The sequence below is a fragment of the Pungitius pungitius genome, chromosome 11 (genome assembly GCF_949316345.1).
Source record: "Pungitius pungitius chromosome 11, fPunPun2.1, whole genome shotgun sequence".
NCBI lineage: Eukaryota > Metazoa > Chordata > Actinopteri > Perciformes > Gasterosteidae > Pungitius > Pungitius pungitius.
The window spans coordinates 14,113,536-14,134,886 of NC_084910.1; the positions used below are offsets into that span (position 1 = coordinate 14,113,536).

The 21,351-nt window shown below is 44.7% G+C and overlaps 3 protein-coding genes across 12 annotated transcripts; 1 reads left to right on the top strand and 2 right to left on the bottom strand.

The window, feature by feature from the left end:
* Window positions 1-2,188: 2,188 nt before the first annotated feature.
* epn1a (epsin 1a) lies at window positions 2,189-12,559 on the top strand. 9 transcript variants are annotated; one of them, XM_037453625.2, is made up of 13 exons: window positions 2,189-2,413; window positions 4,839-4,998; window positions 5,302-5,403; window positions 5,775-5,933; window positions 6,125-6,253; window positions 6,504-6,633; window positions 6,782-6,939; window positions 7,106-7,219; window positions 8,304-8,387; window positions 8,722-9,007; window positions 9,556-9,720; window positions 9,953-10,195; window positions 10,946-12,559. In XM_037453625.2, the coding sequence occupies exons 3-13, from the start codon at window positions 5,335-5,337 to the stop codon at window positions 11,398-11,400; spliced, it is 1,992 nt and encodes a 663-aa protein (XP_037309522.1). In that variant the 5' UTR covers window positions 2,189-2,413; window positions 4,839-4,998; window positions 5,302-5,334; the 3' UTR covers window positions 11,401-12,559. The 9 variants fall into 9 exon arrangements, with proteins under 9 accessions (XP_037309522.1, XP_037309527.1, XP_037309531.1 ...); XM_037453630.2 differs by having other exon boundaries at window positions 7,148-7,219; XM_037453629.2 differs by having other exon boundaries at window positions 2,191-2,413; window positions 6,504-6,624.
* A 223-nt stretch (window positions 12,560-12,782) lies between these two features.
* foxj2 (forkhead box J2) lies at window positions 12,783-18,186 on the bottom strand. The gene is made up of 9 exons (XM_037453635.2): window positions 17,307-18,186; window positions 17,077-17,151; window positions 16,906-16,983; window positions 15,111-15,224; window positions 14,615-15,041; window positions 14,401-14,541; window positions 14,208-14,309; window positions 13,435-13,776; window positions 12,783-13,297 (listed from the first exon to the last, which is right to left on the bottom strand). Exons 1-9 carry the CDS (start codon window positions 17,628-17,630, stop codon window positions 13,191-13,193), a joined length of 1,710 nt encoding a protein of 569 aa, XP_037309532.2. The 5' UTR covers window positions 17,631-18,186; the 3' UTR covers window positions 12,783-13,190.
* A 193-nt stretch (window positions 18,187-18,379) lies between these two features.
* Window positions 18,380-20,788, bottom strand: isoc2 (isochorismatase domain containing 2). Of its 2 annotated transcripts, none has more exons than XM_037454468.2 (7): window positions 20,644-20,788; window positions 20,229-20,353; window positions 19,772-19,896; window positions 19,458-19,670; window positions 19,025-19,095; window positions 18,767-18,884; window positions 18,380-18,546 (listed from the first exon to the last, which is right to left on the bottom strand). In XM_037454468.2, coding segments are annotated over exons 2-7 (594 nt in total). In that variant the 5' UTR covers window positions 20,230-20,353; window positions 20,644-20,788; the 3' UTR covers window positions 18,380-18,480. The 2 variants fall into 2 exon arrangements, with proteins under 2 accessions (XP_037310365.2, XP_037310364.2); XM_037454467.2 differs by lacking the exon at window positions 20,644-20,788 and adding an exon at window positions 20,469-20,573.
* Window positions 20,789-21,351: the final 563 nt, after the last annotated feature.

Genomic DNA, 21,351 nt, shown 5'->3' on the forward strand with positions numbered 1-21,351 from the left:
AAGGAAATTGTTTACGCTAGATGGGATGGTCTTCAATTTCAACTCCAGCCCTTTAGATATACAGCATACTACTACAACACACATGATGCATTAACTAAGGCTGTAAGATTAAAATAAATATGTATATATTTTATTTGCATAGGTGAGAGAGATAGGTGTGGTGAGACCAATGCAATAAAGGAAATCACATAGTTTTTAAATCATGGGGGAAAAAAATTCAGGATTGATTTGATAAAAAACTTTATTCTAGTGTTTTTCTTCTTTTGCAATGGATGACATCTACAAATAGCAATGTTAAGGTACAAGAAGATGATTAGGTCTAACCCCAAATCCCTTATTTATCCAAGATAACTTGGAAAAAACACACATTTTAGAGACAAGGAATTGTTGTGGTTAATATTTTGGATAAAATTATAAAGTAAAGCTACACATTCAGATGCACAAAGTTATATGAGCTTCATCTTAAACTGGATTTGACTCCTACTTTCCAAATAGTTTATTCGGGAATCGTTCTGTTTTGCTAATATGTGCATGCAATTTTCAGCGTGAAGCAAATAACCTCTCTTACATTCAACCAACGGATGGTCTGAATGATAAGAATAACCTATAGATTTATCTGGAGATTTAGATATTTGATTTGATAATACACTGCAGAATATGGATTTGGGGTTGTTGGATAAACCATGCCGTCAAAAAGTACTCAACAGAGTAGCAGCAATGAACAAAATGAAAATTTTCCATTACATGTTATTTAACTGACGCTTTTATCCAAAGCGACTTACAATAAATGCATTTCAACCATAAGGATACAAACCCAGAAGAACAAGAAACAAGAAAGTGCAATTTCATCAAATAAGCCGATATACAACTGGCTATAGGTAAGAGCTTGTACAAAGTACTACAATTTGTTTAGTGTTTTTAGTCAAGTTTTAGTCTGAAATATAAGAGACAATACAGTACAACACGTGTCAGAATAAGTTTAATGACTGCTGTTATTGTTTGCAATTTGTTTTGCCTTTCTGAGACTAGTGTCTCTAAAGCAGAACAACAGCACATCACAGTTAAATAGTTTGTTTGAGTCATGCTGCAATGATTCCCTAAGTCCCATCCGTCCCATCCTGCAGAGAAGGCAAAGATAAAAGGATAAACAGTTGGAAGATAAAAGAGGAGCTTGTAACACACATGCTTCCCATCTGTCATTGTGTTGTTCTGATCTATGGGGCTTAACATGTTTTATTTATGGGTCCACTCATACGCAAGTGAGGCGGACGCTGTTCTGGTTTCACTTTTAGTACACAATTAGTTCGACAATGCCTCCCTGTGGACGGCGTGTGCTATTACATTACTGAGGAGAAACCACACACAGTGTCGCAACTAATGAAGTTTAGAAAGGGATTTTGGATCAAGATTGGTCTCAATTTAATGAAGACTTTGTAAGATTGAACATAAAAGTAAGATACACGTTGCTCAGTTGTGTACGACCCAATAGCATGTGACCTGTTGCAGAGTAATTTGAGACTACTGAAAGGTAATGATGTAATGTAATGATAATCAATCAGCCTGTGTATGTGTGTCCAACACAATAACTTTTGTTTGATGAGCAGTGTGTAACCTACCACTCCATTGCCTGAAGGGAAAACTTAAATTGAATAAACAGCACTGTGTGTGTTGGGAGGATTTAAAGCTGTATTGCTGCTCCCTCAAAGTACTGCTGTTATTTAACAAACACACATTATAACAAGGGCCATGATGGTGGTGGCAATGTCAATATGTCTCATTTCTTTTTTTGGCAGCAGTTTAGCAGTATCTAAAATTTGAATCTAAAAATTATGTCAGAATTAACCTTGTGCACCTGTTAAGCCTATTAAATCATAAATAAGGATGTTATCAAAACTGAATAGTGGAAAATGCCTAAATTAAGACAGATATCATTTCTGTTTTGTTTTTTAAAATTAAGTTATGTAACTGTAAAATATGGCAACACCAAGTCTCTTATAATGTCTTCTCTGCTCTCCACATGGGTTTATAGGCACAATCAATGTAAATCATTTCCTGATTGGACTGTATAAATGTTCACAATAAAATAATAATCCAAACTAATAAAACAACACACAAGAGCATGAAATCGTTTTTGATTTCCTTCCCTTAGAGACGGGGTGGATTTTGGTTAATCAAAGAATTCAGGCCAGACAACCAATCTAACGTTTTGAAAACTTCAATAATCAACAGAACGTTGCTTTGATATCTGTTCATTTGGCACTTTTAAATTGTGAATGTTGAAAGAACACGATCATCAATTATTAATGAGTCTTCTACTACAACAAAACAAAGCTACGGGGGGTGCGGTCTTTCCTATAGCCGAGAACGGAAGCGGAAATTCGGCCATCTCCTCGTACAGTCAAGCTACAACAGGGTCAGTACACACTTTATGGGATTTTGTATTGTGTTGTGTTTACAGCATTTCTTGACATTTTGGCTTTTGATTTAAATGTGCACATCCAACATTGTCCCGAAGTAGGACATGTCCTTGTTAAAGCGTGTTCAGTTTAGCAGTCCTGTTGCGAACTAACTAGCGGGAGCTAACTAGCTTACTGCTAGCTTGCTAGTTAGCTAATCTGTTCTCGTTAGCAACAAGAGAGCAGCAAGTGATTGATTTTATCAGTTAAAACTGGCAGGTATCCACAACGACCGTTTTCAATCTGCTGCGATACGATGACGCGACGTGAATAGTGCGTTTTATTTAACGCTAGTTGATCTGCCAATTCATATATAACGTTAGCTAACCGCCTAACACCCTCATGTACCCCTGTCCACACTTTAACCAGACTTTACTCCAACCTCTGGTGTCAAAGTACTCGCCAGACTGAGTGTACAGAGTTCCACTGCTAGGTGGCTAGTGTAAGCTAACCGTGCCCAGCTAGCGACCAACGCTAGATGCCTCATTGTCTTCAGTCAATTTTTTTTCTTCCGCAGACCGATTGTCTTGACAGTTGTGTAATGTCAGTGTGCGTATTGACTCTGTGTGTTACACCCGACGGGAGTCCACAGCTGCTGGTTAGCTGGCGTAACGTCAGTCCGGTGATGTCGTAATGTTGCACTACGTTAGCTACCGCTAACTCTAGGTGTGACCGGGCACGCTGCCGTCGTCTGGACCGACAACGGTAACCGTTGTTCGCGTTATCTGTGTGCGCGCCAACAGGGTGTGGGTAACTTCTCCGTGGGGCTGTTTGTAACTGCATGCAAGTGATACGGGAGGAGGAGGAGGAGGAGGGGGGGGTTAAGTTCACTTAGCTTTAGTGGAAACTCTTGGCTCTGTTGCTCAGCTGTGCAAAGCTTACGTTACATTTTACAACACAGGTGCGTCTGTGATTTGTTGTATGTCCTTTTATAAGCCTGTCGTCCAGGTGGGGGGCCTCTGTCCGACCCGGTAGAGCAGAGCATAGAGGGGTTGTGTACTTGTTGTCAGATCGGCAGGACGTACACTTTAACGTTAGTTAGTTGAACCAGTGTCAGACGTTGTGGTCATATTGAAGACAACCTGAGATACAAAGGGCACGCTGTGTCCCTTTATCAAAGATTAGTTGATGTGTCTGAACTTTGATACAGAACTTCAGGAGTGTCTGAATTGCCTTTTGCAATAGTTTCCTTGTGTTCAGTTATGCACCATGGTCTCCTATTTGTCTGACCTGCAACCTAAACACCGACATGCTATGGTGTGTGAGTCGTGCTTCCTTGAAGACACTTTAACAGTGCACAGCACAGTTTTGTCTTAGATTAGCATGCTTGCCATATCAGTGGTTCAAGTGAATTTACAACAAATGGACAAACAACAATTCGCAAAACGATCAGATACAGCTATATAGTGCAGACAAGATTAATCTTGCTCCTGTTTTAAAATTAATTTTAAAGATTCATTTGAGAATGCTCAGTGAGGGATCCAATATTGTGTCACAAAACTAATCTGCGCATGCTATTACACCACCACTGCTACCACCTCCAGCAGCATGCAGGACTCTAGATGTTAATGTCATATTCACACCATGCTACTTGCGTGGTGGGAACGCACCTATCGTAAATGTTTTCCCTAACTTGTTGACATGTTCAGTTTTTGCTCCTATTATGCTCGTCCAACACTGGACCGCTTAAGTTAAAGGCTGATAGAAGTAAAGTAGACGTAATAGAAGCTTGAACTGAACGTTCTGAGAAGTCCTTGCATGTGTGCATGTTAAGTTGACATATTATCTGTTGGCATAGATACGCTTTATGCCCTCGGTCTTTGTCCAAGCATATCTGAAATTCAGTTTCTGTTCTGGCTAACACTATTTTAGAAAATACTGTGTCCTTGCCTTACCCTGAAATGTGGTAAATATTTAGCTCAGTCATTTATAATTCATTATCTGGATGAATCAGAAGTTTGAACCGTAAACTTTAACATTATTCCTAACAACATGGTGCTTTTGTGAATCCATTTGCGACGGTACAGTTATTTTGTGAAGTATGAGAAACGACACTAGACGTATTTTACCCTTGTGTGTGTTCCTGGCTCAGGGTTAGTCCAAACTCTAATTCTTAAAAGAAAAAAAACAGGCTTTATGACTTATCTTTGCTAAGTAAGATGAAATCATTCAACTCATCTGTGACTATTGGGCCTGTGTGGATCAGCAGCAGGTCTTGTGATTTTGTTGCTAAATGTTTGCTTTGTCCTTATTTTCCAATGCTTAAGTTCGGTTTAGCTCCCGCATGAAGTTTGAGCTTTTTCTTGTCTATTTGGTGGGATTTTGTGGTCTCTCAGTGCTTGAGGGCTCTCTGTTAATATTCATCTCAATCTTGCTCCATAGTTTTCATCTCGCAACGCCTGAGGATTTCGGGACTCAATGTTGCCACGGGAAGAAACGGACAAACTGAGAAATAGCACTCCGTGAATGAGTGGCACACAAGCCAGAAACACAAAAGATCTCAAGAGGAGAACCCCTTATTCTGCATCATCTTGTGTAACAGGTGTGCATGACGGTTTCTCTGTTCCCTTTTTTTATTCCAGCAGTGACATTTTGGATTGATGTCTGGTTTAGAGGTCCTCTTTCACTCTTTGAATGTTCTTCTCAAGGTCTCGTGCTCGTTCATCCAAACTCTTGCCCTTCCAAAGCTCTCCTCCAGTCTTTTGAACTTTTGTTTACACTTTCTTTCTTTGTAGTAGTATTGACCCTTGTTTTAGCCTTTCTTTTTTTGCATCTTAAATGAAAATGTCATTGTGTTGGTTTTGCCTAAACTATGTTTTACAACCCTTCTCCATCTGCTGTTCAGATCGCAATAGAACTCGACGGCCAGACCGTTGCCATGTCGACCTCATCGCTACGGCGACAAGTAAAGAACATGGTCCACAACTATTCAGAGGCTGAAATCAAGGTTGTGTTTCCTTCTGTTTATCTGGCTTTTCTTCTGTTTTTTCTTTCTTTCCTTACACACACTTCCCCCCCCAAGTCTGTTGCTTAAATGTAACACATATGACATAATCTAACATTTGCTGAATATCTAATGTTATTTTGAAGCAACCTCCTCAGTCTTTTCCCCTGGTTTAACATAATGACCGTAATCTAATCATCATCTGTTCATTAGGTTTCCTCTCTCCGGCTTGTGTCATTATTGAGTTTGCATTGCTACTCAGAACATTGTGGACCCTTAAATCGTCCACAAGTATTGGCCCTGAATTATTCTCGTCACGGACAGTTTGGATTGAGGAGGATTTTAAGTTTGTCCCTTTCTGCGTTGTCGTCCAGGTTAGAGAGGCGACATCCAATGACCCGTGGGGCCCCAGCAGCTCTCTGATGTCAGAGATTGCTGATCTGACATACAATGTTGTGGCCTTCTCGGAAATCATGAGCATGGTGTGGAAGCGCCTCAATGACCACGGCAAGAACTGGAGACACGTGTACAAGGTTTGTGTTGTGCAACTCTTTGGATGCCGGATGATGATGATGCTGCTCCAGAAGTATGTTAAATCTTGCTTTACTGCACACTGCAGACTCAATTATTGAGTGTTATTGTGTGTGCATGGATCTAGTAGGATTGTAACCTACAAGCTGCTTTAATATTTATTTCTACACGTGGTCAATTATATTTTCACCAGGCTATGACTCTTATGGAGTACCTGATCAAGACTGGTTCAGAACGTGTTGCCCAACAGTGCCGAGAGAATATATACGCAGTGCAGACCCTGAAGGATTTTCAATTCATAGACCGGGACGGCAAAGACCAGGTACAAAAAGACACACTGCAAAACAAAATGGTTTGCAGGTATGGTCCACTTTTGTGGAATGCAGGCACGCTTTGATAAACGTGCCACTTGTGATTCTTTCAAGGACATTTTACAACGAGTTTCCGACCTCTTGTGTAAACTAACCCAGCCAGTAAAGTGTTTATTGGTTGTTAACTGTAGACTATTTGTTTATCCAACATTTATTTAACTTGCTGCATGTGATTGTGTGCTGCTACCTGTATTTCTTCAGGGGGTGAATGTGCGAGAGAAGGCCAAACAGCTGGTGACTCTGCTGAAAGATGAGGAGAGACTAAGAGAGGAGAGGATCCACGCCCTCAAAACCAAAGAGAAGATGGCACAGACCTCCAGCGGTGAGATTGGTACTTAAAATAGATGTTTTAAAAGATTCAAACAGTGCTTAGATAGGTGGGATCCCAATAACGTAAAAGGCTCTTTAGCTTCGAGTGGTTGACGATGGCCCCAAGACAAGCTCTCATCCGTGCACATGCTTGTTTGTTTCTGCCTCAGCCTCCTCAGCTCCCTCAGCACCCAGCCTGGGGGGCAGCCTGTCAGCGGGCTCCCACTCTGGAGGGGCGGACCCTGAGCAGGCCTGGCCACAGAGCACCGGGGAGGAAGATCTGCAGCTCCAGCTGGCCTTAGCCATGAGTAAAGAAGAGGCAGAGCAGGTAACACAAAGCAACATATTCTAGACGAGCACAACTGCATTGATGGTGTTGGAGATTCGGTCTGAAGCGTAACTGTGACCGGCTACAGCTAAGTTTTCAGTTTGTCTTGTCATGTGAGAGCCACCCTGTGCTCCGAGGGATGTTACTGATAGTATTCACTACATAGCTCCAGCTTTGCACTCACCATGCCATGCCTGACCTACCCCAGACTGGCAAGGACCCTCTGGAGGACGCAGAGCTCTGCTATGCAATCACACTCAGCAAAGAGGCACAACAAAAGGTCAGGGGCAGAGCGTGCGCCCTGCTGGCTGGCCATTCAGTCATCTACTATCTGTCTTTCTTTCATTCGAAATCCTCAAACGTCACATCACATATTGATCAGTCAAATAATCTATGCTCATATTTGTTATTTGTGTCTGCTCACTCAAGATGTATGCACCAGACAGCGGTGACCTTGTTGTTATTATTTAGTTGGGTGTAGTTTCACTTTCTAAGATGCAACTCCCACTTAAAAAAACGTGTGAAGTTGGTGCTTTTCGAATGTAATGAAAGGGAGCACACAAAGAATCAATTAACTCTAATTTAATTTTGAATTTGCATGCTATTGGTGAATATCTTTCACAACTGACTAAATTAAACACTGAATTATTTGTAAGCATTGATTACTCTTTCCTCTCTGATAGCATGCCTTGGATTGTAGTCTTGATATGAAACCTGTCTCCTGCTGCTTTAACTTCCTTGTACCGGGTTCGAGGGAAAACTTTGTTACTCTGTTGTATCCAAGTGATCACCTCCTCCTGCACACACACACCGTACTAAGGCAATCTTCTTGTGGATAAGTCGGTGTTTCTTGTTTTCAGTTAGTCCTCCTTTATAGAAAGGTACGATTAAAGGTGGCATACAGCAGGGATCTTTTTTTTTCAAATGTATTCAATTTCAATCCTTTTCTTTATTGTAACTTTCTATGCTCCACTGGATTAAGCTAAATGGTGCATGTCTGTTCTTAACCCAGCGTTTTGTGCAAGTGAACCACGAGCAGCAAAAAATGATTTAAATCAACCAATGGCACGTCAGCAAGTGAACTAACCGTATCGGCTTTGTAGCGGTCTTGACTCCTACAGTGGTGATGGTGGTTGAAACTACAATTCTACAGCTGTCTGGTTTACTTTAGGTTTAGGTAGCCATGTCACAGCTTTTCTGGGTGATCTTTGTGACACAAGCATCCTCTGATTTTGATCGTGTTTTGTTGAAAACAATGAGAATTATACAAAATTGATGACTCAGTTATTGGTTGATTTATCTTAATTTTTTGTTGACTGGAGGCAATAACTCGGGTTGCTGACATCAGTATGTCCGATTGGCAGGAAGAGCGACTGCGTAGAGGTGATGACCTGAGACTGCAGATGGCCCTCGAGGAGAGCAGGAGGGAGAAATCTAAGCCTGAGGAGGTTTGTGTAAAATACAGGACGACATCGACGTTCATGTTACGGACATACCCGGACGCGGAAAATAACAAAGTCGCTTTGATTTTCTACTTATTATGGCCTAACTACTCCATAATTTGTAAAAAAAAAAACTTTCCCCATTTTTAAAAAATCCTGTCCAAATGGGTCAACATTAGCGTTGCACAGACAAGGAACCAAGAAGTTGTTGTCAGAGGTTCAACCGTAATTCTTTCAGTATCTCCTTGATGTGTCTGCTGTGCATTTCGGTGTCTGCTTCTAAAAAATGTTCCTCTATTCCGCTGTGGAGGTTAAATCCATGACATGTTCTCCTGCACAGGGGGCTCTGATGGAGCTGAGTGCCGCGGACCCCTGGGGGGCCCCGGCCGCTGCCACAGCGGGGAGCTCCGCCGGCCCGTCGCCTCCCTGCACGCTTCCTGCCCCGACCGCCTCGGGTCCGTGGGGCCCCGCCCCTGCTGACCCATGGGGGGTAGCGTCACCGACATCGCCTACGAGTTCTGACCCGTGGCGCGGGGGAGCCCCACCCACTATAGCCCCTCCTCCTCCCGACCCCTGGGGAGAGACGTCCAACAGGGTTAACAATGTCGACCCCTGGGGGAGCTCAGGTAAACGGCCGCAACGCTGGCCAGGTATCGACGCCGGGCCGCGTCCTGCTCCGGTGATCAGAGTGGATGTGAAGACCTCTAATTCCTCTTCATTCCATTTCCTGTTCCATTTTCTCTCATGTCACCATGCTGTCGTATCTCACCACACACACACACACACACACACACACACACACACATACATGCTTTCATTTTGTAGTGAAGAAAGCAAGCATGCTAAATCCATTCGCCCTCTGTGTCTAAACCAGGGATTTGTATCCTCTTGTTTCTACTCAGGACTGACTGGCTGTGTCTCAACCAGAGCTGTCTCTTGTCTTTCCCTTATTGTGTTTCTTTTTTGAATGAACGGGGTAGCTGCTTATCATCTCTCCTTTACCTCCACCGAGCTTCAGATATTGAAAAGGGTTAAACGAGACGGCTCCAGAAAATCTGCTCCTTGTCAAGTTAGCGGGGTGGCCGAGGTCAAGGAGAGAAACGCCAGTGTTGGAACCCAGTCCAGTCCTTAACCCTCCCCTCCCCTGCGTCTCCTCTCCTCCCCTCCCCTGTAGCTGTGACCCCCCCCAGTGCCGACCCCTGGGGTCCCTCAGTTCCACCCAGCACGTCCTCCTCGGGGGGGCCAGTAGACCCCTGGGCAAGGGACGGGCCTGTCCTTGTCTCTGACCCTGTCACCTCCGACATCTGGAGTGGCACCGCCAAACACACAAATGGCACAGGTACATTGACACCTAACGCTGCACGGACTCACAAACACTGAGGTACTGGTACACACTTAAAACATGTAAAGAAATGACATGCAGATTTTCAATTGCATGCACAAAACAGTTGTCTTGTCCTACATTTCATCCTCGTCTAGTATCTGTTGCAGTTCTATATTGTGTGTATTATTTTTTTTTTATGATGAAAGACATTTTTTGGTATTATGATGTTTCCATTCCACCTCCTCAGGAGACCCAGAGCGACGAGGGTCCCCAGCCACAGGCTGTGACAGCACAGGCTCCCCGGTGCCCTTTGACCTGTCGTCTCTTGGTTCTTCACTTCCTGTTCGTAAGACTCCCGAGTCCTTCCTCGGCCCCAACGCAGCGCTGGTGGATCTTGATTCCCTGTTGTCGTCTAAACCCAAACCCAAACAACCACCGCCTCCTTCCATCTCGTCCTCTTCAGCGCACAACCCCTTCCTCCAGAACACAGGTTAGTTACAGGTACCGCAAACATCGAGTGAAACGCCTTCCGACAGGAATCCTGAGACGCTGCCATTTTGCGGTTAATGTCTACCGCATAACAGGCGTTCATCGTGAACCAATATAATAATACCACACACTGCTGGAAATCTTAGTCGGTCCGATTCGGGGACGGTTTGCTCCTCACCCTCAGAGCGGAGCGTCATTTCTAGCAGTACAAACATTCTCTTATTATTCCACGTGGGTCTGACTCAATTCCATTGGCTCTGGCAATTCCACAGAGAGGCTGGACTTAGGCTTCCATTCTGTCAAAGTTATATATATATATATATGAGATATTTTCCAAACAAACCACACTCGCAAGCTTTCATCACGACAGAATTTTCAGAAATAATGTACAGTGTAAGTTTAAGTTTAAAACGGAGGCCAAAAAAACGCCCTGTGCTTATCAGGTTGTGAATCCTGTGCTAAAAGTTCCTTCCAGCGCTGCATACATTGTTTTCATTATTGCCTAATTTACCAATTATTTCTATTAAACAACATTGAAACATTTTTTTTTTATGATTCTCACCATCATCAATCACAAATTGAAAGAAAAACTTTCAAAATATGCCTTTTTTTCAAATCAGCAACAGCAGTGTTTTCTGGATTGACGTTGAAGTTCATGTGGCCAGCCTCGGCCGGCCGCGAGTGCCCAGAGGCACACTACAGTAAAAACACAGAGCAAGTCTGTTGCCTAACTGCCACCTTTGCCTCTCAGGCTCATCTCCTGCTCCTGGCATGGCAGTGACTCCGGGCAGCACCATTTCCAGCAGGGGGGTTTCTCCAATACCGGCCTCCTCCAACCCTTTTGGCGTGGCTCCGTCCATGACCTCCATCTCGCCTCAGCCCTCGTCACTTGGCCTGAGCCTCCGCTCCAGTCCCGTGCCCACCAACCCCATGCTGGGCATGGTGCATCCGGGAATGGGCCTGGGGCAAATGAGTGTGGGAATGGGTGCTCCAGGAATGGGCCTGGGCATGATGCAGGCCAGCCCCATGGGCATGCCCTACAGCGGGCTCTCGCCCATGGCCCCCCCGGGCTCGTCCCTGTTAGCCGCAGCACCCCCTCAGCTGATTTTGGGTGGGCCCACTGGAACAGGAGGAGTGATGGGAGCAGGGGGCTCACTGGGAGCTGGAGCAACGACGGGAGCGAGCACCAACCCCTTTCTTCTCTGAGGAAGTGTCACCTCCACTTCGCTCACCTGTTTCGAGCTCCTCTGCCGTACCTGCTGGCCCCTTGATTCACCCCCACCCCCCCCCCTCCCAACACGATTTGTGTCCAAAAAGAAAAATGTGTACATCTATATATTTAAAGAAAAAATGAAAAAAGAAAAAATTCAGTTTATCTTTTCCTTAAAATAATTCATTTCTAAATAATTCACCACATTTAGTTCCTTTCATTTCAGTTTGGGTTTGTGGGCGGGAAATAGAGATCTATTTATTTTTGTTTTAATCCTGTTCTGTATTGCTCCTCATGTTGTGGTTTTTTTCAGTCCTGTCTTCAGATGAAGGTAAGTCTGTGAGAGCAAGAGGCTTTTTTTCCCAGTAGTGTCATACTACTGCTGTAATATTACTGCACTGAGAGGGAGGTGGAGGTGGAGGGGACATAGCCACTAACAGACTGAACAGAGAAACTGTTGAACCTCCCTCTTCTCTCCCTCTACAACACATACAAACACTGAATCACTGAAATGAAAAGAGTGCATGAAGGATCAGTTTTTAAATGAACCCACGCGGTCAGTAAGAAAAACGGATTGAAGAACCCGCATTAACTATTCAGCCACAACGTTGTCAAATCGTTTCAATTATTTCACTTTTAATTTAATTCAATGTTGAAATTAACTTATTTTCTTTTTCCAATTTTTCGGGGAACAGATGAACAAGAAATCACACAATGCCATTCAAATCAAAGGATTTTTTTCTCCCCTCCCTTTATTGTAGAAAACTCAAGAGAGCACTTAGATCTGTGGTCTGATGATGACAAAGGGTGTGGGATGTGTGTTGACTGTGCGAATGACAATATGAATGCTTTTTTGTGAGAATGCAATAGTGCAAATGCCTGTTTGTTTAAACTTATGTCTCCAATTCTCTCCTGTGTCAGACCTTATTTCAGTCACTCAGAAAGGACATCAATTATTTAAAAAAAAAAAATCACTTGTCACTTGTATAAAAACTATGTAATGTTGGGATTTCAAATGAGGTATTATATGGGTCACACATTTCTCTGCCAATCATATTTGACTAATTTGGTTTTGTCAATCACAAGCATTAGTTTTTTCCCCAATAACATTTTTAAAATGGGGTCCCTGGTGTCCCTGACCCCCCCCTCCCTCCCTGTCCACTTGTTTCATCTCTTGTTCCTTCAGGGAGGAGGAAAAAAAGACAATTATTCAATCAAACGACAGGAAGAAGAAGAAAAGAAACCAACATGCTCCATTCTGTTCTTTTAATTTAGTTTGATGAATTTATTGTTTATTTTATATCAACAAGAAAAATATCTCTTTTATCGGGTAAGGTTGAATTTTGTGTGGTGATGACTGTGAACATTCACATTTGAGAAGAAAATAGAAAAAAAATAAAAGGAATTTATGAAATAAAACAAACACAAGGTGTGCGTTTGGCTTGTTTCATACTATCTCCTTATTTATTGTCTATACATTTTTATTTCTGTGACAGAACAATAATGGAACAAAAATAATACACTTTATTTTCTTTAAAGACCATGTTTAAATCTAAACTCGGACAGAAAAAAACACCCTTCCAATAATCTGCAGAAGAAAAGCGAAAAGCCATTACTAGTTATGATTTTGAATAAAGCTGAAGAGCTGTAGGACTTTCTCAACCTTGTAACACAGCATTCAGTCATTTGGGACAAACTCGCTCTCTTGAGAAGCTCCCAGCATTGAGGTTCAGTGGAGACGTCTCTGAAAAGTTCTGCTCTCCTTTTTCCACACGGACGGCTGGAGTCAAACGAGCAGAGAGTCCCAGTCAAAGTCGTCCTGGAACTCCTCGCTGTTGCTGTGCAGACTCTTTAATGGAGGCCGCGGCGCCATTGACTGAGGCTGCATACCAGCTGAGACAGGAAAGAGAAACACTGATTACGGCAGCACGCAACCAAAGGGAAGTGAGAAATGACCCACTTAGCAAGTTTTTTTTTAACAACTTTTAAGGGCATCTAACAGCCTTTTGAACACGAGGTTTGCGTCTTACCGGTGGTGGTGTTTGCAGGCTGAGTGAGCGGAGCCCTCTGAACGCCCGGCCCCGCGTGCAGAGCCCTCCGGGGCAGCGGCACGCCGCTGATGGGGTGGACCGTGGGGCAGTAAGGGAGGGGCGAGGGGTGGGTGAGGCTGGCCAGGGTAGGAGGGGGGTTGGAGGCCAGCGGCGGGACCTGTACGGACTGAGGTGCACCGAGGGCCAGTGGGGAGTTGCTCCCAGAGGTGATCATTCCTTTGTGAGTGAAGAAGCGATTCAGAGAGTCGCAGAGGGACGTGAAGAGCGCCGGGTCCAAGGCCCAGTCGCAGAGCTGCGCCTGCCGCATGCTCTCCAGCAGGTCTGCTGACAGAAAGGGGAAACATTACAGGGTTTGTTTTTACTATCCTTTTGCAAGGACCTAACAAACCAGGATGTTTATCTGCATCATTATACTTTCTGGCCAATAAAATGTGCGTGAAGGCTTTTACTTCAGCTGCAAATAACAAAACATGTTTTCTAACGTTCTCTAAAGATACTCATCTATTTGTATGTGGACGTTTTGAGATTTCCATCTCTTAAGACGTCTCATTGCGCTCCAAACCATGGAGACATATCATTTTCCAGGGCCCATGGTGAAGATATTCTAATATTTCAATAGGTTATAAAGACAACTGGCTTTTGGGGGTTAGGGTCAGTCCCAGGGGTGTTCTTCCTGACCAACAATAGCTCGAAACCTCAACAGACAACCCCCAAAAAGCCAAAGGCGAGAGACTCTGGTGTCCAGCACAGACCTGGGTGACCGGAGAGGTCAATGTTGGCCCAGTCCAGATTACTGGCGATGCGGAAGCTCTCCTTCAGGGAATCTGGGTTGATGAACCAGTCAGCTGGCACCGCTGAAGTGGAAGGAAGGAAGGAAGGAAGGAAGGAAGGTAACTTTAGAAAGCAGTGATGAATCCGTTTCCAATCCAGTGACATGAGACTCACTGTGTTGTGAGATGCGCTCCGCCTCGGGGGGGTTTGCAGGTGTTTGGGGCGGCGCGGGCCGAGGAGACAACGGCAGCAGAGTCGGAGTGTGAAGAGGAGCAGCGTCATTGGTCACAAAGGCCGGAGGAGGAGCAGCATCCGCTGCAAAGACCGGAAACGAATGAGCCTTTCATTCCATCCTCCACAGAGCTATGTGCACATAAGGTCTACTCACACTGCGAGCCCCCCCTCTCGCGCATGGTCTTGAAGAGGGACTTGAACGACGCATACAAGTCCGGAAAGTTCATCTCATCGAAGGTGAAGCGCAGCGGGGGGTCGGTGGGAGGGTTGGAGGAGACGACGGGAGCTGGAGGCGCCAGAGGGGCTCCCGACGCGGGGCCCTCGGACACCGAGTCGGGAGCGCAGGAGAAAGTGGGAGCGGACACCGAGGGGGGGAAGCACGGGGGGGCATCGGAGAAAGAGGGAGCAGCCGGGGGAGACGCGCCATCGGCGGGCCGGGGCGGTGGGAAGGAGGGGGCGGAATAGGTGGAGTCAGCAGGTTGGAACCCAGTAGGAGGAGCAGGAGGAGGAGTAGGAGGAGGTCCGGGTTGAAGGTGCACCGGGAGGCCGCGCGCGGGGCTCGGCGGGAAGGGCGACGGTTGCTGTGAGGGGGAAGACAGACGATTAGATGCTGCTCTGATCCCGGTAGCGAGGGGAGAAAGTGGCTGTACCTTGCACGGGGGAGGAGAGGGGGAGACGGGGCGGAAGGACCCCGGAGGCTCTGCGTGGGAGGCTGGATGAGAAGGAGCTCCTCGTTCTGCTTGTGTCACCGAGGTTTGAGGAGCCTGCAACAGCAGAGATGGATACAGGATGGTTCAACAGACCAACATGCTCCCCAGTGTTGGTCCAACATAAATAGAAGTGCCTCAAATAAAAATACAAAAAGTATTTAAATCTCAAATGCTCTGAGCACTCGTTTAACTAATCACAATACAATACTACAATAACTGCACCCTTCATGTTTGTTTGTTCAACCAAAGTTAAATAGGTATCAGGAAAAACTGACTGAAAGATTGGGTCAATGAGTTGTAAGTCAGTCATGAGTTTAAGTTTAAAATCATAATTTTCTAAGGGACTAAATAGAGCTTTCATGTTAATGTAGGTCAGGAAAGGGTTTAAATTATAGGGCTAAAATGTCAGAATCTCAAAGTTGAACTTTGGTATCTTCCATTTGAAGAATATACACTCACCGGCCACTTTATTAGGTACACCTGTCCAACTGCTCGTTAACACTTAATTTCTAAGCAGCCAATCACATGGCGGCAACTCAGTGCATTTAGGCATGTAGACATTGTCAAGACAATCTCCTGCAGTTCAAACCGAGCATCAGTATGGGGAAGAAAGGTGATTTGAGTGACTTTGAACGTGGCATGATTGTTGGTGCCAGAAGGGCTGGTCTGAGTATTTCAGAAACTGCTAATCTACTGGGATTTTCACGCACAACCATCTCCAGGGTTTACAGAGAATGGTCCGAAAAAGAAAAAACATCCAGTGAGCGGCAGTTCTGTGGGCGGAAATGCCTTGTTGATGCCAGAGGTCAGAGGAGAATGGCCAGACTGGTTCGAGCTGATAGAAGGGCAACAGTGACTCAAATAACCACCCGTTACAACCAAGGTGGGCATAAGAGCATCTCTGAACGCACAGTACGTCCAACTTTGAGGCAGATGGGCTACAGCAGCAGAAGACCACACCGGGTGCCACTCCTTTCAGCTAAGAACAGGAAACTGAGGCTACAATTTGCACAAGCTCATCGAAATTGGACAATAGAAGATTGGAAAAACGTTGCCTGGTCTGATGAGTCTCGATTTCTGCTGCGACATTCGGATGGTAGGGTCAGAATTTGGCGTCTACAACATGAAAGCATGGATCCATCCTGCCTTGTATCAACGGTTGAGGCTGGTGGTGGTGGTGTCATGGTGTGGGGAATATTTTCTTGGCACTCTTTGGGCCCATTGGTACCAATTGAGCATCGTTGCAACGCCACAGCCTACCTGAGTATTGTTGCTGACCATGTCCATCCCTTTATGACCACAATGTACCCAACTTCTGATGGCTACTTTCAGCAGGATAAAGCGCCATGTCATAAAGCTGGAATCATCTCAGACTGGTTTCTTGAACATGACAATGAGTTCGCTGTACTCAAATGGCCTCCACAATCACCAGATCTCAATCCAATAGAGCATCTTTGGGATGTGGTGGAACGGGAGATTCGCATCATGGATGTGCAGCCGACAAATCTGCGGCAACTGTGTGATGCCATCATGTCAATATGGACCAAACTCCCTGAGGAATGCTTCCAGCACCTTGTTGAATCTATGCCACGAAGAATTGAGGCAGTTCTGAAGGCAAAAGGGGGTCCAACCCGTTACTAGCATGGGGTACCTAATAAAGTGGCCGGTGAGTGTAGTTTAGTTAGTTAATGAGTGAGTGAGTGAGTGAGTGAGTGAGTCAGATCAAACCACACACATCCTCCTCTGGATAGGGACGCTTAAGTCCCCTCACTTGATTCTCTTCTGCGGGTCCATCCATCGTCCAATAGGAGCCCTACAAATACAGAATCTCAAGCTTTACTCTCTTTTAAAAAAAAAAAAAAACCTAACATGATGCAATATATAAAGTGTAGAAAAAGTAGTTCACCTTGCCAGGGTCACTCTGTGGGCGAGGAACTTTCCTGAAGCATTTATTAAGAGACAAATTATGCCGAATGGAGTTCTGTTCAGGACACAAAGTGATAAAACCATTCAGGCGTGCTCCAACCGACGATGCCAATAATATTATGTATGTTACAAATGACCAAACCAATTACTTTATACGTTGGAGTGTTACAATAACTTCATTACTAAAGTGATACTTCTTGAAAAGCTTACTTTCCATCCACGGCCAGCTCGGCTGTAGTGGGGAAACCTGTCGCTGATCCAGGTGTAGATGTCATTCAAACTCAATTTCCTCTCAGGTGCAGCCGCTATTGCCATGGCGATGAGAGTGGCATAGCTGTGAGGGGGTTTCCCTTTGTAGTTGGACGGCGGGGGGTCTGGTAGGGAGGGTAGGAAGTCTCCTCGCTCCCTCCCTCTGTCTTTTCTCTTGTCCCCCTCGCCTCCTCCTCCTCTGTCTCTCCCTGAGCGCAGGCTGCTGATTCCCAGCTGAGGCAGCCAGTCAATACTGGTGAGACTGGAGTTCAATTCATTGGACATTGTCTCTCTTTCCCGGCACCGAGTGATCCGAAGAGGAAGCGCTGGATCAACAGGTCCTTACGTACTGCTGCGTCAAACACCCAACACAGAGGAAGGCTTCAGCCTGTAACGTAACCCTGTCAACCACGAGATTCCTGTACTTCTGCCGAGCAAGTTCAGACCCTCTGCTTCTCAGGAGAGGATCCACTCGCAGGCAAAAAGACATTGCATGCTTGTCACAACAATGAAACGTTTGTACTTTCTATTCTCTGAGGAAGAAGAGCGACTCGCTTACCTCTTTGCAGTCATTGGAGGCCCGAGGCCTTAAAGTCTGGTTAATATTTAATGTTGTCAGGGGTTGTACTGCTGACAAACTGGTGTCCGTGGCTCCCTTCGGTTCTCGCTCCTCAGCATGTCAAATCCCACGCCAGGCGTCCAGTCACACCTTTGGTTTGCAAAAGTTTGGGTTCTTTTGGATAAATACACACAAAAACCTACCGGAGAGCTTCCTTTTTCTTTCCCTCTCTCCTTCCCCTCCCTTTCAGAGTTCCCTTGAATTACGTCACTCGCCACTCCCTCTTTATGACGTCACTCTCTTCTCCCGCCTCGCTGAGCTGGTCCCTCCTCTTCAGCTTGAAGCAGAAGTCTCTGCAGCCGAGCTCAACGGGAAACCAATAGAGGAATAACATGGACGTTTGTCTTCAAGCTGTTTTATATCATACTATCAAATGAGGCGTGTTTGATTCAGAAACACAAAAAAGCAGTACAGATTTGATAGCAGTGTCACTTTATTAAAGCATTTCATCAGCCTGTTGGAAGCAGGGACATTCTGTACAGTTTATCTGGCACAGAATGACGGGGGACGATCTCCCTACAGAGCGCTGAAGAAGGACAGGAGGCCGGTGTCAGGGGACGGGTGGGCCAAGAGCTTCTGGATCTGTTAATAAAGAAAATGGGGAACGTAGCTTTCAGAACTTTTGCTGGCAGCATCACTTGAAGACGGCAGATTTACAACTGAAAGAAGGGCCAACTTTGGCTTTCATCAGTGCAAGAGCAAGCGTGCAGTCGGCGACACTGTTTTTGACAAAAGTTGGCGGGTATCCTGCCGACTGTTTATGATACATCCAAACAAACAAAAGGACAACTGTACTAAGCACCTCCTTGAAGTTGGGGTGTTTGGCGTCTTGAACCAGCTGCAGCAGGACAGCCTCCGTGGTGGTGAGGTAAGCGCCGCTCTGCTTCAGTCGAGACAGAGCAAACAAACGGTCCGTCTGGCTGTGGAGGGAGATACGTTATATACACACACACACACACACACACACACACCTCTGTAGTTTCCAGACAAACACAGAAACACTTCTATATTTTAAGCAGTTTTATAATGATGCTATACAGCAGATAAAAATACAAGATACCTCCTGGATGAGACTGCGTCGGCCACAATATGAACCTCAATCCCCCTTTCAAGCAGGTCATATGTTGTGCACTGCACAGAGTAAACAGGGCAGGAGTCCTTATTCATTAACTGAAGCTATTTGGCACATTATGACATAAAACCAGGACTTATATGGTCATTTGTAACTGCAATAAATAGCTGTTTTCATTGGCAAATAATTGTTTCCTGATTGCTACAACTAGGCTACACAAGTTAGATACATTTAAAATGGAGAGGGATAATCATGCTTAAAATGCCTGATGTCAGAAAAAAATCACACACACAGGATGAACACGACTGTGAATATAATTGCATTAATTACTTTAAACTACCGGTTGTCTTAAACTTTTGTTTCATAATGCTAAGAGAAAAGAAGTCATTCAAAGGGCTAAACTGCATTAGCGTTATCTTACTGCAATACAAGCGTGGGCCTCTATTCCACACAGAATAGCCTGCTTGGGGTTCCCCAGCTCCTCCAGCTTCTTCTCCACCTCCACGATCATCATGGTGAATGACGTTTTAGCATGAGCCGTCAGGTCCTCTGCTCCCAGCTCGGAAACGGTGGGACCCAAGCCCCTTGGGTACTGCTCCGTCAAAATGGGTGGGATGCCCAGAACGCGACTGGCCTGACAGGAAAATGTGGAGATATAGAGAATACTTGGACGTATGATATGGTATCACTAATAGACACCGAGGTCGTCGTGTGATGCAGAATATAATTTCCAACCTGGAGCAATCGGGCCGCATTGCTGACGATGTTGGTGAACTGGAAGATGTTGGGTCTGAACTTTTCTTGCATGTCACACAGGAGGAGCACAGAACCCTTGGTGGAGAGCCTGCCTACACTTGCCACTGCAAGGGCAAGTTCCCAGAATAAGAAAACGAGGTGTTCAGATAATTCCAGAGATAATGGTAGGGAGGGCATTGAAACAGCTCTGAAAGTTTTAACAATAACATCAGGAATTATGCATTGACTGTGAAGTTTGCTGGCTACTTTTGAGCTTTATTTGGAACTTATAATTATGTGATTGCCATTGGTGAGATGTGTGTGTCCCTTGCACAAAATATTCCTCCATTGTGTTGGATCGTCTCCATTGTACAAAATTGTATCGTAGCTTAATACAAATCCTTTGATAAGTCGTTTTGTTATGAGAGCAAACTTAAATATATTTTTTTCAACTTACTGTTTTCTTAATGGTCCGATTGTGAGGATCAGAGGGAGTGTGTGACCGGTTTAACAGGACCGTGGAGCTCAACTGACAGCCTAAAATGCAGCGTCCTGTGCGACGCCTTCTGTGTAATCAGAAACCTACAAGGAAGGTAAACGTTACCTATTTTACTGGCAAGTGAAAGAATGCATTCAATGTTGCATAAAACATCACAATATGAACGACGCGGGAAACCAATATCAGGGGAACACTTACGTTGACAACAAATATGTAGCTAAATCAAAATAACTTCTCTAGCATGTAGCTAAGAGGACACACAAGTTCAACAGCCTTCCACACGTCTTCATGAGAGAATCGACCAATAGAATTACGTATACAAGCAACTGACGTTTCTGTCAACCAATAGCAGCTACTGTTCACCGCGAATCACCTTGCTTGCTCAGGTGGGTGGGAACCATGTAGTAACCCAAAGTTGTTACATGAAGATGTCGGACAATGTGGAGTCTCCAATAGAAACGCAAAAAGAGGAGCCGCATACGCCGTCAGATGACTCGACGACAAGTGATGATAAGAAAAAAAGTAAGAAAGTTTAACACATAACGAAAACTAATCTTTTGCGATTAATACCATCTGTTTGCGAGCATTGTTGACAATGCTAAAAGAAGCAATTCCGGGTGTGTGACGTAGAAGTGATCGACAGGTATATTGGCCAATAAGACTTCATCTTCCTTGTTGTGTAACCAATAAACGTTCAGCTTTTAACACAGTTCTTCCGTTTGGTTTATGGCTAAAGCTAATGGTGATATTTATTCGACAACATGTCTTCTTGCTGTTATGGAATACATTATACAAGCTATTTCATTTCATAATTGGTCAAATGTATGTTGCCCTAATGTCCATAGCAATTCACATATTTGACTTAACTAGGAATAATGTGTTGAAGCTAAGCTAACACACTGCGGTTTGCATCAAGCTGTAAAACTGCCACAACTAACGTTTAGTTAATTGAAAATGTGTCGTTTAATGTTTTGGGGCTGTGTCAAAGGTGTGTTCAGAGAATACTCTTCCCCCCTATCAGCATCAGCATTGTGATGTGTAAGATTTGATTCAATGGTGGTTTGTTCTTCCAGATGGATTC

What these genes read in the sequence shown, in the direction of transcription:
- epn1a (XM_037453625.2), top strand. Translation starts at nt 5,335, where the DNA reads ATGTCGACCTCATCGCTACGGCGACAAGTAAAGAACATGGTCCACAAC. An exon ending in GACCTCCAGCGGTGAGATTG is followed by an intron (nt 6,634 to 6,781) that starts GTACTTAAAATA and finishes TTTCTGCCTCAG; the next exon opens with CCTCCTCAGCTCCCTCAGCA. An exon ending in CCCCTTCCTCCAGAACACAG is followed by an intron (nt 10,196 to 10,945) that starts GTTAGTTACAGG and finishes TTTGCCTCTCAG; the next exon opens with GCTCATCTCCTGCTCCTGGC.
- foxj2 (XM_037453635.2), bottom strand. Translation starts at nt 17,630, where the DNA reads ATGTCCAATGAATTGAACTCCAGTCTCACCAGTATTGACTGGCTGCCT. An exon ending in GGAGCGCATCTCACAACACA is followed by an intron (nt 14,310 to 14,400) that starts GTGAGTCTCATG and finishes CTTCCACTTCAG; the next exon opens with CGGTGCCAGCTGACTGGTTC. An exon ending in TGACCTCTCCGGTCACCCAG is followed by an intron (nt 13,777 to 14,207) that starts GTCTGTGCTGGA and finishes TTCTGTCAGCAG; the next exon opens with ACCTGCTGGAGAGCATGCGG.
- isoc2 (XM_037454468.2), bottom strand. An exon ending in AGGCCCACGCTTGTATTGCA is followed by an intron (nt 19,096 to 19,457) that starts GTAAGATAACGC and finishes TACTCTGTGCAG; the next exon opens with TGCACAACATATGACCTGCT. An exon ending in GACGCAGTCTCATCCAGGAG is followed by an intron (nt 18,885 to 19,024) that starts GTATCTTGTATT and finishes CTCCCTCCACAG; the next exon opens with CCAGACGGACCGTTTGTTTG.